Source organism: Notechis scutatus, chromosome 2 (assembly GCF_049901735.1).
Source record: "Notechis scutatus isolate UNSWTSFEM ecotype Mainland chromosome 2, rNotScu1.2, whole genome shotgun sequence".
NCBI lineage: Eukaryota > Metazoa > Chordata > Lepidosauria > Squamata > Elapidae > Notechis > Notechis scutatus.
Window position 1 is genome coordinate 232,598,017 of NC_142010.1, and position 18,629 is coordinate 232,616,645.

At 35.4% G+C, this 18,629-nt stretch overlaps 2 protein-coding genes across 6 annotated transcripts in view; both read right to left on the reverse strand.

Annotated features, from left to right (window-relative positions):
* Positions 1-5,328: 5,328 nt before the first annotated feature.
* FAM151B (family with sequence similarity 151 member B) lies at positions 5,329-12,206 on the reverse strand. The gene is made up of 6 exons (XM_026671916.2): positions 11,720-12,206; positions 10,417-10,542; positions 8,965-9,115; positions 7,034-7,242; positions 6,173-6,308; positions 5,329-5,509 (listed from the first exon to the last, which is right to left on the reverse strand). Exons 1-6 carry the CDS (start codon positions 11,784-11,786, stop codon positions 5,362-5,364), a joined length of 837 nt encoding a protein of 278 aa, XP_026527701.1. The 5' UTR covers positions 11,787-12,206; the 3' UTR covers positions 5,329-5,361.
* A 4,280-nt stretch (positions 12,207-16,486) lies between these two features.
* Positions 16,487-18,629, reverse strand: part of ZFYVE16 (zinc finger FYVE-type containing 16) — a 29,609-nt gene continuing 27,466 nt past the window's right edge. For 2 of the 5 annotated variants that reach the window (XM_087958242.1, XM_087958240.1), the window contains exons 18-19: positions 17,939-18,110; positions 16,487-17,268 (exon numbers count right to left, since the gene is read on the reverse strand). In XM_087958242.1, the coding sequence (XP_087814368.1) occupies positions 17,946-18,110 (165 nt within the window). In that variant the 3' untranslated portion in view covers positions 16,487-17,268; positions 17,939-17,945. Of the gene's footprint in view, positions 18,111-18,629 lie in introns of all 5 variants that reach the window. The other 3 variants (XM_087958241.1, XM_026671800.2, XM_026671809.2) reach the window with 2 other exon arrangements.

Genomic DNA, 18,629 nt, shown 5'->3' on the forward strand with positions numbered 1-18,629 from the left:
ACATGAACAATATGCAGTACCTTCACCAGTTGCTTTCATTTTCCATCCATTTGCCAGTGATACATGTTGCTTGCTCGTAGACATCTTTACAAACCTGTCTCTATTTCTAGTAATGCACTGCGATGCTCCACTATCAACTACCCACAAATCATGGTTTACAGTTGAATTGCTAGACATAGTTAAATTAACATTCTTCTTAGCCTTCTGGTGATTACCAGTATTCTGTCATTTTCCCTTCTTACAGAATCTAGCTATATGTCCCCTAGCCCCACAAGAAAAATATTTCCTAACAGTATAGGCAGTTGAAAATAAATCCTCTTCTTGTGGTTGTTTCACTCTCAGTTGGTCTCTTTCCTGCCTTCTTCTTGCCTCTTCTAATAATTGTCCAGTTATTTCAGTCAATGTCAGTTCATTTCTGGTCAGGACTTCCAGTGAAGATACGTAATCATCATAACTTTCATCCAATGAGGAAAGAATGATGTAAACTTGATGCAGTTCTGAAAAAAATCAGTTCCTTTTCACGTAGTTCTTGAAAAGTTCTTTTCATGAAGTTCAAATGAACTAACATATCTCCACCTTTCAGAAGACGTGCTCTAAACAGTTTATGTGTAAGATGTATGTGTGCACCTATACTGTCATGAACATAAATCGTCTTCAAATTCTCCCAACACCTAGCAACAGACTCTTCTCCACGAATATGGACTAGCTGCTTGTCACTCAGTGTTAGTCTAATTATACAAAGAGCTCGTTCGTTGTTCCGTTTAAAGTCAGCTAACTTTTTGGCATCATCCTCATTATTTGGATCCCAAGCATTCACATCCGATGGATTCTGAACTGCAGCCCATAACCGCTCCCCACGCAGAAGTAGACTGCACTTCATAGACCAGGAAACATAGTTTATTCCATCCAACCGGGTTATCAGTGATAGACTTGTTGACGGGTCTTGTGCCATCTTTACCAGGACAGTAACCCACAATTAAACAGTAAACAGCTGTCTGTATATGGTACTGCGTATTCACACTAACTCTGTTATCTAATTCTGGTATGAACTGAGCCCATAACCAGTGTTGAGGTATTCCCCATTAGGAGAATGAGTGCACTCAGGGAAATGTAGTGAGAGTGGTGTTGAATAACACACAACCAGCATACAGATACACTGAATAGTAAAATGTAGCTCCATCTTAAGGCCATTGGAGGAACCTCAGCCAATCACAATTACAGCATTCTATTAAAGATAAAACAGTATTAAATAACTATCCTGGTTTATATATTGCCAACCCAACTGTTAAGTGACTATCATTCCTAACAACTATTACTACTGTAATTACTATTACATTACTATTACTATAGTATCTCATTACTATTACTCTAATAGTATCTACCTATTGGTGTTGTCCTTATATAACTCCCATTACTTTTCAGATAACTATCATTAGCTGCACTAATTAGGGGCAAACCAAGGAACAGGAGAGCCAGATGAAGAAATTTATACCAAAATTAGTTAATTCTTAAAATGCCAAAATACCAATTCTTCCAGAACTGTCCATTGTTCAATATTGTATGCTGTGCAATAATTTCAGTATGCATCCAATAATTATTAGGAAATTGTTGTCTTAATCAGTGTAATTAGAAAAATCTAAAGTATACAGCCTGGTAAGAAATTAGTTTTGCTAATAAATTTGCATGTTGATTTGATACATGTATCTTGAGCTGCATTATTATGTTATGGTTTAGTATTGTGCATAAACTCAGTTCTTTCGGGTCGAACTCCATTATATATAACCTGTCCTAGATTATAAATTTATGTACAAGGGGTCAGTCAATTTGTCTTAACAACATGAAAGAAATTATATGTAATATATGCTGGTAATTATTGAAACAGCTTTTTCAGAGTTCAATCACAAGATTATGCAGTATAAAATTGTAGAATTATTATAGTTTCCTTTATGTATCTTCTGATACACCCACAGTCACTGACAATGTGAAACAAATAACGTGCATTCTGAAACGATTACATTTTTTTGTTTCCAACCTCAATACAAGTTATAAGATAACATGAAAAGGGTTTATGGAAAATATTTAAATAAATGTAGTTAAACTTCAGTAAAAGCCTCTGTGATTAAAAAATTGGATAACAGAGAAAATGAAAAAAGGCTAATATCCAATTAAGATAAATTACATTTGAAAGGGGAGACTACTGTATTTACTCTCTGCAAATACTAAAAAAGATTGGTTCTCTGACTGACATAAATGGAATAACTATTTTTCAAACCACTATTTTAAAATGGAACCAAATCAAAAATGTTCATTTGTTATAGTTTCATTAAAGTATTAATTATGAATTGAGGCAAATAAAAGATTTGGGTATGCACCTTTCCTACCAAAATTTGCTATGTTTCATTTTACTTTGTTAAATTGTAATAATAGCTGATAAATGTTTTACTGCTAGCTTTATTTTTTCCTTTAGATTATTAAGGTCAACTGTAAGAGCAGTTTCAGTCATATTTCATTCCATTTAAATGAAAAAAAGTCATATACATGAAATACAATTTCATTTGCTTTCAATATCCTTTGGGGAAAATATGTATTTGTGTTAAAGATTTGGGTTTGCTTGGGTAAGAACCAGTGTGCCCTCAAGTGTGTTTCCAGAATATGTTAAACATACTAGCCAATCACAATTTATCCTAGCATATTTTACCAGTAGTTCAATATAACATGGGAATCCAGGACACTGAAATAATTTATTGAACCAAGACTTGGGATAGGTAGGAATGGAAAGACAATGTGTACAGTATATAATATGTGTACAATACAAAGACAATCTTAAGAGTCATTTGTGGAAAGATCATTTAGGATTGTAGACTATCTCTACATGGACATTTTTCTCCTAGGAAATTAAATCAGAAAAGATGAGATGGGATATAAAAGTGAAGTCTCCTTCAAGTCAAGCTTGACACTTGACATGCCCATTTTGTTTCCTGGGGAAAATATAGGGGTGGTTTATACTGTCTTCTGGGATTTTGGGGTGTTGTTGAAAAATTAAGCTCTGCTTCTATTGTTTGTTTTAAAGCCAGTCAGCCATTACTTCAACTCTTTGCATAGATATGCTCTGTGGAAAAACTGTACAGCAGAGGAGAAAGGGGCCTATGATCATCTTCAATGGACCTTAAATTGGAATAAAATAACAGACTGGCAGAGATGTCAAAACTGTACAATCTCTATACAAACTAAAATAATTGATTGAAGACTTCCCCATCTGCCAGGCTCCTATGAAAATCTGCTATAGGTTTTTTCTAACAGTTGGAAAGTCCACAGAAGGAACATATTCCAATGACAAATCAGCTTTCAAATGTCTGGGGACTATTTTGAGGGGGGGAGGAGGTTTCCAAAGCTTTGATGCTACCCCACCCCCAAAGCAACATTATAAATATCATATTAATAATACACTAAGGTATTTAAGCATTAATTTTATATTTAAAAAATGTACGGCACATGCTTCTCAACTTCATGTTTTGAGTTCTTTATAGCAATTATTGCACAGTAATGATATAAAACTGAACAGCCTAGATTGAATTATTTTGGAACACATTCTTAAACTAGTGAGGCCCTTCTGCATCAGTTTGCTCCATATTAAAAAGCACCACCACCACAGGAATAGACTTAACTGTTTCTTTTAAATGTATCTGTGGAGGACCCATCATAGATGCCTCACTAACTCTTAAGCAGGAGGTAGACGTCAACTGTGGTTAAAAGTCCTGTGATTAAAAGCCCGAAGTCAAATAATGCCTATATGCCTTAGGGCAGGGGTGTCAAACTCAAGGCCTGCAGGCTGGATCTGGCCCATGGGGTGCTTAGATTTGGCCTGTGGGGCTACCCTAGACACAGCAAAGGACCAGCCCATGGTGCCTCTGCCAGCAAAAATGGATCTTAGGAGGGCTGCGCACTGGGAGAGCACTGCAGGAGGCTTCGACACAAGATGATGAGCTGGCTATGTCTATCCCGGTGACACCCACCTGGCATCCCTGAGATCAAACACAACCCTGATGTGGCCCTCAATGAAATCGAGTTGCCTTAGTGAGTCACTTGAAATAGCTGGGAAAACAACTGTTAACAGGGTAATTACATATCCCTGAGGATGATTTGGCAATGTTTGTGTTTCCATGTAAAGGAGTACAGCCTTTATAATAGTAGCCCATGTGCTAGACACACACCACATCTCCTCCTAATGATGTCCATTAACATCTCCAACTCCTTTTTTTAGACAAATTAATAAAGGGAAGTGCAGAGGCAAGGCTTTTCAAGTTCGTGCTCCCCCATCACTGGATATACTAAGGCTTAGAGATAGGTACCAAACGTAAGATGATTTATATGAGCAATTAATAATAGCATACTTTCTATATTATTAAAGAAATGCTTAAGTGCGCATTATGATATATATCTTGCATTTTGTGTAGAATTGTTCTAGAAATGTTCTGCTTGTATGAAAAATATGAGAAGTATTAGTATCTCAGGGGAACTTGGAATCTGTTGCTAAAGTATAAAGTTACCCACAGCACTAAGCCATGGTTTATTGGTGAAAAAAATCTGTTAACTTTATAAAGAAAAACAAAATACTATTGTGGCTTAGATTGTATCAATCTATGGTCCAAGTCAGTTAAATATGTAGCATGTTATGATATTTTGCCACAATTTGTGGCAGTGTCAGTTGTCTAAACCAGAAATAATCAAATTCTATCTGCTTTTTACTACAATCCCCCACATTCTTTTCCTAATGGTCATGTGGGCTTAAGTAGATTGAAGTTGAATATGAAACACTTGTAGAACATTGTTATCTCCTCAGTGTAATATGAGGGCACAGCCTAACAACAGATACAGGGATGATGTCTGCATAAGAGAGAGAAGATAGAGCTCAAGGGAGAAGTTGAATGCTGCAGAGCGTGAATGACCTTAGTAGAAGGTTTCAGTAAAGTTTTTGAAAAAACTCTTCTCGCTGTACAAATCTCACTCTGTAATGAGGATAAATAAACTTTGGAATTTAAAGTAGATTTTAAAAGTTTGATATTTAAAAAAAATGCAACTATAATCTTAGTTTTGCCTTTATTCCTGCAAGGGGAAATAATTTCTCCCATAATCTCCCTCCATTTATTTCCCTCCCCTCCAAAATTCCATACCATTAATAAGATCAACTTTTTGCAGAAGCAGAAGGAAGCTGTGGAAGGGAAATGGATGAAAACATCCACTACAATAAGTACAATTGTATTCCATCAGTGATAGAAATTTACAAATCAGTTTAATGCATTTTTTTTCACTTAGTCTAAAGCCTAAATATATTGTTGATTGGACTTTTTTATTTATCCTTTTTTATATTCCTATGGCTTTTCTGAATTCGGAATTTTGTGGCTCCAAGATATCATAAAAAACTCTACATTTATCAAAGCTGGCTCTGATGAAGAGTAAATCATCTACGGAATATTCATCATCTTTTCCAGTCCAAATGGTTAATGTGTACCTGGAAGAAGAATCACCAAAGTTGAATTACTTCACAAATATCTAACAGATATTTAGGTATCTACCTATCTAAAATACGTATTGCAATAAAAGTAAATGCCAAAACTTCAATTGTGTTATAAATATTGTTTCCACATGATGGATCTATCAAATGAAAGCTTTCTGAGGAAAGTGTTTCACTGAATCCACACCATCAAAATTAAATAATAAAAAAGTGAGAATCCTTATTAACATAATGGTTGGTTTCAGACAATCATTTCCATCTTCATAAATCATGGGTCAGAGTTTTGAGGTGGGGTTGGCTTAAGGCCATAAGGAAGATGAGGCTGCATCATTTGGGCAGAGAAGCTGAGGAGGTTTCTTTGTGTTTGTGTTTACTAATGATAAGTCTATTTTGGTGCATAGTTGATGGATTTGGTATATTTCCCCATGCAAAAATGGTGGTACCTTGCTATTAGTTTTCAGGATCTATAGTCAGATTCTTAAAACCATAAAAGGGGACTTGAGGATGGCTGGTTAAGATACAACAAAAATAGTAAATGAAAATGAAATACTCCTGTATTAGCTTTGTTGAAGCAGACACTTTCTGGTTTGTTAATTTATTTTAAATCATTTGTAAAATCTTTTATACATTATTATAATATTCAGTTAGGGCAAATCATACCTGTTTGATTGCTGTAGTAACCACAGAAGTTCAGATTTTGACCGACAGACCAAATCAGCTCTTGCAGCAAAAGTGATTGGCTGAGTACGATCTCTACATAGTTCTGCCATTTCTTGTACCATGGCTAGACTATAACCTAAAGAAGGAACAAATGCTATAGTATTCAGACATGGAAGCTGAATTTCTGATAGGTAAACTGTCGACCTCTAATTAAAACCCTTTTTTACTGGAATGAGGAAGAGATACGAATAGGAAAGAGAAACTTTGATTCTTGCAAATTGCTGTTCTTCTCTACATTGAAAAAGATAAACTGTAATGTAACATAACTGAAAATATCCAGAGTACCCATTGTTTTTGTCAAAACGATGAATATGCATTACTGCCACTCCACAAACTCTGTCCCTTTTGTACATGCAAGTGACACGATAGCTTCTGTCAATTCAATACAACATTTTAACTCCTCCTGCCTTCCTACAGATGCTGCTGTGTATAATATTTTTCAAAATATACAGTACTATAGGTGAAGGCTTTAGCCTTTGAAATTAATGTTACAGTTGTGGGATCAAAGAATCATTTTGATATAAATATCAGCCATGTCAGATTTATATGCACGTCTTGAAAATTGCACAAGTAAAGGAGATGGGGAATCATGATTGTACTAATAGTTTTTCCATCTTGGTTATGAGCTGAATTTTAGTCCTCTATGTGCAGTGACCTCAGTATAAAAGATCACCTTTTATACAAACAGCTACCTAAAAATGTCTTATCCTGATTGCAGGACAAGATGAATTGCACATATATATATATGAATTTATATGAATCTATACATGAATTTAAAACATTAGCACAGGCTTGCATTACCTGTATTGCATTTTGAATTAATTCTCCCAGTAGTCCATCCCAAAGATAAAGTTACATCTGGAAAATATGATATCACTGTGTCTAGGAATCCCTTTGCATCTACAGGGTGATTTCCTTTAGGTCCTAGAAGTATGTCTGCATTAATCCAAACAGGTTGCCTAAGATGCAGGTCTCCAAGAAGCTTCATTGAGGGATTCACAGCTTCTAGACTATAAACAAGCAATACATTTTAAAGTATATGGTAAAAGGATACGTATTTTTCACTGATTATCAAAATACTGGAAATGCAAATTTGGCAGGAAGAAATGTTTGGGTTTTTTTTAAGTTTTAAATTGAAGGAAGGGTTAATAGTAAAATTTGGTGGTTTAACCATGCAAATGTTTAAAAAAAATCAAGACAATTCTCCCCTTTTTTGTAATTTGCAATTTTTTCCCTCTTAATGCCCACAAAGCTCCCAAAATTAAAAACTTCCCAATTACTTTGCATTTTATGTGTGGCAATAAATCTTGACTCCAAAATTTCAACATCCATATACAGGAACTTGTTTACACCAATTTTTTAAAAAATGGCATAGCTAAGCATGTTGCTTTATTGCAAACAGAAAAATATCTAATGACCCTGGACACTGTACAGAGACAGCAAGACAGACACAATACTAGAATGTTAAGTTTGATGCTGGCAAAGGAAGGAAGAGGGATTTATTTTCATTCATGCATGCTTACTCTGGGATTTAAATTCTAAGATATTTTTCTTGATTTTTGGCTTCCATCTTTGCTAATTCTTCATTTTAAAACAGACACATACATAAGAAAAAAAGACCACAGTTGTTTAAAAAAAAAAAATAGTGGAAAAGAGTTTCAGGGTTGTAGCGCCCTCTACTGATCAGGGAAAAAGAGATTGTTTGAAATAAGTCAGAATTTTGCTATTACCGTATTTTATTTCATTTTCTTTTAAATTTTTTAAATTAACAAAATAATGAAATAGCAAATAAGGATAACAAGAATAAAATAAAAGAACTTGTGCAGTGAAGCCCTCCGTTTGTCACATGGAGGTCTGTAGTCCTTGACATGACAAGTTGAACACCAAGTCGTGCACATTCAAAGGCTTATATCCACAAAGCATAGTGACACTTCATATACATATTAAGTTAAACACGATTACATGTATAGAAACCTATTTGATTTGTAATGTCATTTATTCTAATTACTGGCAACTTTTTATTTTGAATTATTTCAAAATACATTAAATAACAGACAAATACTGACAGTTGTGGTATTTACTTACCTAAGGATAAGTGGAATAACCACAGGTAAGCAAAAAAGCTGTAGGAGTGAGTTCCTACCAGCTTCCCCATTGGTTTTGCTTGTAGGAAGCTGGCAAGGAGCATTGAAAATCATAATCAGGTGACTGTGGCTGCCCATGGCATCATTGCTAGGCCACAAGTTTATGAATACACCTTATACAAAAGAATGTAGAATAAAAATAATCCACATCTACAACTTGTGAATGGAAAGATAGAGAAAAAAATTGGATAATTATTATACTATTACGCTATTACATATACTATCATATAATAGTAACTATTATATGAATGTTCTAGATATGTGCACAGAATCATTAAATGAATTCTTTGCTGGTGTTGTTTTGTAAAATATATTAAATACTAGCCATAAGGCTAATTCTTCCCAGTCAAAATTTTGGCATTAGCCAGTTATCTTATTTCAGCTTTTTATTTCTAGGGTTTCCTTCAGCACTTTACCTGAAAGGTAATACTAAAAATGCAATTCTTGGCATACTTATACAGATGTCATTGCACTTCATAATGTATGTTTTGGTAATTGTTTGACCAATAATTCCTTATTCAATAATATAGTGGTTAATTATTTAAAGTCTAAAAGTGTGTGTGTATGTATGTGTATTTCCAAAATTACCTTTTAAAATCAAGCTTGATCCCTTTGTTGGTGTTTTTAATTTCATTTAACCATTCTTTGAGTGAGTTATCACTATTTGTTTCAGGCGGATGAGCCATGACTGGGTGATTATCGTAAAGGAGGACATCTGCTTCTATCATGTGAGCAGCACCTATTTCCAAAACAAAGATGGAAATATAGCAATAATGTTGTTATATCTAAAAAGTCATTTGTAGCAAAGCATTTATTTCCTTCTACTTATATATATATCACATGAGAACGAATAAAAGGAGCTATGAGGAACCAATTAAAGAGTCATGGAGATAAATCATTAAAGAATCATCAAAAATTTATTTTATCCTGTTACATCCTGGGGTAATTATATGAACTAAAGATCATAAGAATAATTCATCTCTCCCATGAATATGTATACATTCTAATCACATTACTTATGTTGTCTATTGGGAAGGCAATAGAACAACTTAAAATATGAACTTTAAACATCTATTGCTTTAAAATACAAAATAGTAAAAGAATTAGAAATTGCTCAGAGAGCAGCTAACTGGAAAAAAAACTCAGTTCTCTCTGCTTTGGGTATCAAATCATTTGATTTCTGTTTTTAGTACAGGCAGTTTAGTTGCTTATGTCAGACCCAAGTCGAAAAACAACACAGTGAAATCCAATGAAGACCAATTCTTTATTTGCTTATTCTGAACCTCTTCTTCCCTCTCCTCTGCAGTCTCTTATCTTGGGCGTATTTGTACTCTTTGGCAGTGGATTCACAAAGGAATGCCTTGCTTTTTCAGTCACTGTGCAATTCGCTTTTTCTTCCTTGGAAGACTGGTGCGGTAAGGGAGTTAGTCTGATGCACGTTTGCTTTGGAACAATTTTGGATTAAGTCTGCTCAATTTGAAATATGAAATATATAACAGAGGGTGGATTTGCAGAACATACTAATCAAGAAATTAGTGAAACTAACATGTTATGCAAGTTGGGATTAATTTTGACTCAATACATTGTATAATTAGAGAAAATTAGATTGAGTGAACCATGTTTATCTTTACTTTGGCTAAAATTATTATGTGAATATGCCACATTGTCGTCTGCATTTTTTGCCTGGAAAAAGGTTAATGGTAGGGTATATAAGCTACATAAGCAAAATGGAACAAATGCACTTCACATTGTACAGTATATTTTTCAGATTTTTGTCTCCAAGCATACATGTTTTTTCCTGTCAGGAAATTCAGCATCTCTTTAACAGATTACTTAAAAAAACAAACCTGATTCCCTCTAAAAATATCCAGCCACTTCCATCAAACTAAATGTAATGCTCTTGTGATTTAACTCTGCTCTGTTGTTTAGAATTATTGAAATAAAATATACTGCTATACTCTATTATGAAGTACAAACACAATAAGAAAAATTAAATTTTCTTACCTGGTTGACATTCAAGTATTATTTTCCAATACTTACTCTGTATTGCCTCTTTCATGTGTTGCTTGCTGTTTGCTCTGTGATACCAAATGATTTCAGCTCCATCTCTTGTTTTAATTTGCTTGGTGTTCAGAAAATAATCCAATATATTTTGGCTCCAAAATCCTATGTGGAAAACCATGGCAGAAATAATTTCATACAAGAGACCTGTTTGTTTTATTTCTGTTCTCTTTTCTATTAATTTATTATCTACTGTCTCAGAGAGCAGAATCAGAACCAATGGGTTAAAACGATTTCCAGATTGTATGAGCTGTCAGCCAGTGGAACAAGCGGTCATACAATGAATTTATTCATTAAACATGAAACTCAGTCAACCGAACATTCAAAAATGCATCACAAATACCATTGACTGGTGCTAATGGTTGATACAGGTTGCTGCCAGTGTCCTAAGTATCAACCAAGTACCTTCCTAAAATGTACAGTTATTATTGTTGTTGTTGTTGTTGTTGTTGTTGTTGTTTATGTTTATTCAGCTGAACAGAGACAGAGCCTCTTTTAAAGAAAAGGAAGCCAGTAATGACAAGAAACAATAGGACCCATGAGATCTGCAGTACAAACTTAATTTCAGAGACAATGAATGATAGTTGAAACTGCCTCAGCCCTGAAAACACAAAAATAGCTTTAAGAGTCCGATCTGTTTCAAACTGAGCAATGCCAACTGGGAGAAAGAGAGGGAGGGAGGTGTCATAGTGTATTCTCCCTCTGGGTGATGAGAATTTTGCCCACGCCTGGAGACGGGGAGGAGAAAGGGCGCCAGCTTCCCTTACTCACTAACAGGGTACAGGGCAGTCCACATGAGTTCAACGTGGTCCCCAGGTGTCCCTTAATCCCTTCCTTCTTAACTTTGGGATGGAAGTCTGCCTAGCAAGAGGCTTTCAAGGGGGGAAAACATCTTGCGCTTCTTTCCAGTCTCTGCTGGGATTATTGCATGATTTATAGCGCGTGTCATAAATTGTTCGGCTACTTGGGGGTATTTGGCTTTAATAGCCCAATGTAAACGATCAGGTCGGAAGAGCCACTTCAGTAAGAGATCGCACCGTTTAGCAAACCAGAACCGCTCCGGGGTAGCTCTACACATGGCTACACCCTCTAGGGCAGGGGTCTCCAACCTTAGCAACTTTAAGCCTGGTGGACTTCAACTCCCAGAATTCCCCAGCCAGCAAAGCTGGCTGGGGAATTCTGGGAATTGAAGTCCACCAGGCTTAAAGTTGCCAAGGTTGGAGACCCCTGCTCTAGGGGTCTCCAAGCCCAACTCGGAAGGGGGGAAAGGGAGAGCGGGTACCTTTCGGTTCTCCAAGCGCGGATCCTCCGGCGCCCGCTCCTCCTCCTCCTGGTTCGTCTTCTTGCATGTCCGATCGCGGGTCTTATTCAGACGCCTCCAGCGCCCGGCAGAGTTTGCCCTTTTGCTTGTTTTGAGGCGTGCAACCGGGGTTCTCTTGGCCGCATTGACGCGGCCCTTCCGGCAAGCGCTCCGCATCACAGCTCGCCGAGTCCGACTTCCGAGGGCTTTTGTTTTGCCCGTCGCCCGCCTCCACGTTGGCTTCCCGCAGAGCGACGGCTAGGCTTGCTCCCGAATTTGCGTCGCTGTTCGTATACTATTCTAACCTGGCCTCCTTTGAAATCTGCGGTTTGGGATTTATTATTAGCGGCATAGCTTCCATCAACCAGATTTAGGTATGATGGACTCGTCTGGATGCCAGCTCCCAACTGGCAGAATTGGCGGCATCTCTATGATGCATCCGGACTTAAATCCCAGCTCAGCCGAGGAAGCTTCAGAGGGATAATGCGCATGGCCCCCGCTCCCTTTTACAGATTGGCTTTACCGTAGTTGACTCCAGTGTTTAATGGAAATGTAGAAACTGAACCCCTAAGTAGTTTCTCTGCCAAAAAAAACCCATATTTGTAAAATGTGCTTGATAGTTTATGAGGATTAGTAAATGATTCCTGTAATTCGTGCATAAGCGCACCAACGTGCCTACCGTCCCTGTCCTATTGTTTCTCTTATTCTTCTTTTATTTTTCTTATATGTACCCATTTCATGTATTCACAACTATGTATACACTTATACTTATTATCTTGTAAACAATTGGCAAATCAAATAAATAAATAAAAATAAATAAATTAAAACTGTAACCTGCATCTTTGGGGAAACCTCCCCTTGCTATTTGTAGGAGGGCGTTTTGCACGCTATGTTTTCCAGTTGGCTTATTTAATAATTCTATTTATTTTTATTTATTTATTTGATTTGCCAATTGTTTACAAGATAATAAGTATAATAAGTATACATAGTTGTGAATACATGAAATGGGTACATATAAGAAAAATAAAAGAATAAGAGAAACAATAGGACAGGGACGGTAGGCACGTTGGTGCGCTTATGCATGCCCCCTACAGGCCTCTTAGGAAAGGGGTGAGGTCAATAGTAGACAGTCTAAGGTTAAAGTTTTTGGGGTTTGGGGAAGAAACTACAGTCGGGTAGAGTATTCCAGACATTGACCACTCTATTGCTGAAGTCGTATTTCCTGCAATCAAGTTTGGTGCGGTTTACTTTGAGTTTGTATCTATTGTGTGCTCTTGTGTTGTTATGGTTGAAGCTGAAATATTCAGAGTGAAAAGTGCCAGATACTGTACGAAGCTTGTTGCAAAAGAATCAAGGGACCCAGGATCCTGCAGCTAATATTTGTTGAATACTGCAGAAGGCAAGGGAGTTTGACAAAAATGTCTATTGATTTTATAAAAGTTTTTTAACTGTGAGGACATATATGAAAGCATACAAGTATAAGGCTATCAGCGCCTAGTGAATAAAACATAGTATGTGATGGCAAAAAGTGGCAAACACTGGTTCACTGCTTACTTGCCCAATTAACCCCTGCTTTTTCAGGCCACAAAATAAACAATCATATAGTGGCAGGGTCATGTGTTATTCTAGTTTTACTTCGAAGATTTGTATATCTTATATCAAGTATTAGGGTGCAACAACTCCTACACATCAGACTGCAAGCCAAAACAAACAGAAATAACAGAAATCTCAGAATTAATCTAAACTTTAAGTATACATTTTAATTTATTAAACACAGATTGAGAATTTTTTGCCAAGGCGTGAAAGGCCCCAGAATAATTTTAAGTTGTTTCGAATTTTAAATATCCTTTAATGTTTAGCAAATCATTGGCATCATAAAATAGAGAAGACAAGAATGCTTCCTTTGACTAACCCAAAGAGAATTAACCCTCTGGGGCGTGGTGTTAAATCTGCTTCCAAAGCATTTTTTTTAAAGTTCAGCATAACATTTATAAATCCTTGAGCTGAATGAAATATTTAAAATATTTAGATTTGGGATAGCTAGAAAAGGAAAGGGAAGATACATTGGGGTATTTATTTCACATTCCTATAATTTGGAATCACAACCTGAGCTACCTCCTTACGCTAATCAATAAAGAATCATAACTGCTTGGTAAGAATGTAGCTACCTTAAATCTTTAAAAACAGGGAAATATATAATGCCCCATTCATGTATACAAGGAAACTTTGAAGCAATATTTTGAATTTGCAATGCTTAATTAATGCTATACTTAGGTTAAAAACAAGAAACAGACATTTGTGTCTTTGTTAGAAAGCCGCAGCAATCCTGGCAAATGATGATTAAAGTATTAACAGTAATATGTTTGGGGGAAAAATGCTGGGGAACTGAAGTCCAGAGTGAGTAGATTATTCAATGACCAGAAGACCCAATTACTATGCAGTAGTTCTAGATTTTTAAACGTTTATACCAGTGAAAATATAGTCAGTTTTTTTTAAAATACAGTCATAAAAGTATTATGAGAAGTGTTTGAAGAAAGTACAAGAAACAGTAGGAAATAGCCTATGGCAGACCTAACACCACACAAGATTAAAACAAAGAGAGTGAGAAAAAATGGGGAAATACATGGTTAGGCAGAGAACAGCTGGAACATGGGCCAAAAACACCACTGGGTCAGAGGAGTATGTGACTAGGCCAACGATTTTGGTAATCTCAGCTAAACCTAAGAAAGATTTTGAGGAATAAACCTAATACATTATAAAATATTACAAGGTAATCATAATGATTGAATTGATACAGTGCTGATTTAACTTCATTTACCAAATAAATCATAGTTCACGTAACAAAACCAAATAAACCACATAATGACAGAGTTCTCATCACTAAGTTAATGTACCATCCATCTATCAATACATAGCAGAAAATTATGCTGTTGTGACATTTGTTATTCCCATTCCTGGCTCTAGTCATTTTGAGTGATAATGCCTAACCAATTTGTACATACCTTGAAGTCATCTTTGGATGGTTCCAATCCACTTATGAACTGCAGGTGAATTGTAGGCAACAAGGGGGGGAAAAGATGTCAAAGTCTTGCCAGAGGCAACAGAGGGCCTCTATGTAAGGCCATTTAACTTTCTTTTCCATCTAACTGCCATATCACAATAAGCCTCAGAAGTATATTCCAACATAGTGAAGGAATACTTTTATTTAAAGGAAAATACCAAAGTTCCTTTAGGTATGTAAAATTAGATGTGAAGTTGTTGCAATCTTACATTTTATTATCTATGCTTTCAACAGTCATGTCTGTTTTTATACGTTATTCAGCAAGTTTACAGTAATATGAAGTAAGATATCACTCCAAATTTTAGTGAACAGAAGGACCCATTAAATTAACTGAAACATTAAATTAAAAGAACATCATAATTTATACTGAATCAATGGATCAGACTTAGGCTTCATTAAGGCATTTGACAAAGTATAATTCTTGGTAAGCATTATAACAGCATAATTCTTGGTAAGATAGAACAATGTGGGATAGACAATATGCCCCCACTAGATGAATTCACAATTGGCTGATCAACCACATTCAGCATTGGATTGAAACAACATCTACATTGAGGGAAGAATGTGGTAGACTACCTCAAGGCTCTGTCATAGGCTCAGTACTTATTAACATTTTCTTAGGTGATCTGGACAAGGGGATAGAAGGGAAATTCATTAAATTTGCAGACAACACCAAGCTGGGGGAAATAGCCAACACTGCGGAAGATAACTCAAGATTCAGAAGAATCTTGGCAGACTTGAGCATTGGGCCCAATCCAACAAGGTGCAGTTCAGTGGTGAGAAAAGTAAGATCCTGCACTTAAGCACAAACACATCGATACAGAATAGACAGTGTCTGGCTTAACAGTAGGTACTGTGAGAGGGATCTGAGAGTCCCAGTGAATTAGGTATAAGCAAGCAGCGTGCTGCAGCTGCCTAAAAACTAATGCAGTCCAAAACTGCTTCAACTGAAGGACAGTATCAAGATCCTGTGAAGTGATAGTATCGCTTTATACTGCACTTGTGAGACTACACTTGCAATACTGCATCTGGTTCTGGCCACCATGATACAAAAAAGATGCTGAGACTCTAGAAAGAATACAGAGAAGAGCAACAAAGATAAGGGTCTGCCTTATCTAGTCTAACAAAGAGAATAGGGGTGATATTATAGCAGTCTTCCAGAACTCGAGCGGCTGTTATGGAGAAGAGGGAATCAACCTATTCACCAAAGCACCTGAAGGTAGAACAAGAAATAACAGGTGGAACATCATTAAAGAGAGAGCCTACTGAGTAGTAAGGATAAATTTCTTGACAATGACAGCAATTATTCAGAAGATGTGGGTGCTCTACCACTGGAGATTTTCAAGAAGATATTGGACAACAATTTATTCGCAATCATATAAGGTCTGCTTGAGCAGGGCCCTTCCAACCCTATTATTCTATGTTGTTATAATCAGTGCTATCAAAAGAGCTGTTATGAATACCTTTTTAAAAACTGTTAAAAACAAATAAGGAACTGATGAAATTTAACTGAACTGAACCACTAAAATAAAAGACGTATCTAAGTGATCTAAATAGAAAAATTAAAATGTTGTTTCTGGATTGTTGAGCTTAATTTACAAAGTTTTTGGTAATCTTTTTGTTTATATAGTAATACTTATATTCTAAAATAAAAGCCTAATGTTAGTATTTATAAAAGGATCATCCTCCAGAGAACAAAAGTCCTTTTAACAGAGTAATGCTTGGTGTTATATAAAATTGTGTCTTAAGAAGTCATATTTATACATTATGGATCAATACTTCAAACATTTAACATTGTTCATGTGTTCATATGTTCAACAGTAGCAGAACAGAGAAACAGATGCACATTTAGTATACAACAAATTTACAATTCTTGATACAAAGGAGTACAATGTTTTCATTACAATGGCCCATGGGACTAGTTTATTGGAGTCTTCTACACTTCCGTGTCTTTATTCTGTAATTGTCAAATTTCTGAGCAATAAATTGCATTTGTAACTGCAGTTCATATACACATCTAATGTCAAGGCATTTAGTTATAATTAGAATATTATATATTTGCCATTATAGGAATATAAGTATAAATAATTCAAAGACACACTGACATACAATTTCGTACAATACACAACGAAGAGCAACATTACGCAGGCATTATCAAACTTGAATTAGGTTACTCGAGCAGTAATCTCAATTATTTTTCTGGTACATAAATGCTTACTTATTGAAAATAACTCATTACAAAAATAAGACTTATATAAAGAGCCTCAAGTATTTTATGGCAAACGGTTCATGAATATTCAAACGAATACATTGTTCTCTCTGAACATAAACAGGGATATCAATAGGTCTCAAAAAGTAGAGAAAGGAGCACAGACAGGCTTCGTGTCTGATTTACTGCTACAGGATGACTACTTTAAGGGTCATCTGACTTCTTATTCCTTCTTGGAAAATCCAAGAAACAATTGTATATCTGAGCACAGAAGAAAACAACATTATTAAGTATTTAATATAAAAAGTATTCATTTTATGTTCATTAAAGCCATTATAAATATATAACAAAGTCAGCCATTAAAATGGAAACTATCGTTCCACTAATAATATACTTTAAAATATACCAATATTAAAAATTTATAACTTTATAAAATGATCACAAAACATATTGGTTTTGTCATAATGATAATTATACTTGTAGAAACATATTCAAGATAGGATAATTATGCTAATATTCTCGTAATTAACAGCTTTTGTATCTGAACTTAACTATGGAGCAAGAAACTTCTACTCCATTTAAATATGATAATTTTAAAAAATCACACAAAATAGTTAAGAATTCACTAGATTTACCAGTAATTGCAAAGAATATTAAGCTTATCTGTAAAATAATTCCTTAATCACACATGCTAACTCTATTCCTTCCTTGCCTTAACTGTATTGAATGTAACATTTCAGAATATAAAAAAAGTGTACAGCTTTAATTAATTTTTTGTTTAAGTAAAGATGGAAAAACAGCTTTTAATTAAATAAAGCTCTCTTAGAAGACTGCTAAATCATTGGCATAAAAACACTTGAATATTCCATTCATAATATAATGTTTTTGTATTGGTCAATAGAGCAATTCAGTTTATTACATTGTAACATACTTGCCAGTTATATTAAAAGAGACTCATTAATGAAAAATATTAATTCAATTTCCAGTGGTAAGCTTGTAGTATTGGATATCCAGCCATGAATTACTGGAATCAAAGCGCTATCCAAATCATTTAAGTAATGCTGTGGAAGAACCTGGCCTCCAGATCCCGCCTGATATTCTACCTAAAAGAAAAAACAAAAAATTACTATATTAGATCCCTGAACAATTTATGCAATAGATTACTAGTGATATTCATCTTATCACACACAGAATTACGTTTTAGAATATTTAAAATCAATAAGAAACTGATCTCTTTTAAACTATACCATAGCATCCCATTCTATTTGCTGGCAATGCTACCTACTAAACAGATGCAGATGTGAAAAAATTATCTACAAAATGGATTCTGTTACAAAGGAGTTTGCACTTGGAGGACAAATGACGAGTTGACACATTTATAAATGCTACCTAATCACCCAATTTTTCCTGTACTGGACAAGGGAGACAGAGTTGCATTTTCTCTGTTAGGTAGGTTTATCTGTCATGTCTACAGATGTTAGCTAGGAAGAAGACCTGCAGGTTTTCAATACCTGTAGTTCAGGCATGTCCAACCTGTAGCCCGTTGGCCACAAGTAGCCGTGCACAGCTCGTAATGGGGCCCAATAAGACCAAAAATTCTTAATATTATGTGATTTTATATT

Excerpts from the sequence above, each read along its gene's own strand:
- FAM151B (XM_026671916.2), bottom strand. The coding sequence starts at position 11,786 with ATGCAAGAAGACGAACCAGGAGGAGGAGGAGCGGGCGCCGGAGGATCC. Across the intron at positions 7,243-8,964 it reads ATCAAGCTTGATTTTAAAAG|TCTAGAAGCTGTGAATCCCT; the intron begins GTAATTTTGGAA and ends GCTTGTTTATAG. Across the intron at positions 5,510-6,172 it reads TTACTACAGCAATCAAACAG|GTACACATTAACCATTTGGA; the intron begins GTATGATTTGCC and ends TTCTTCTTCCAG.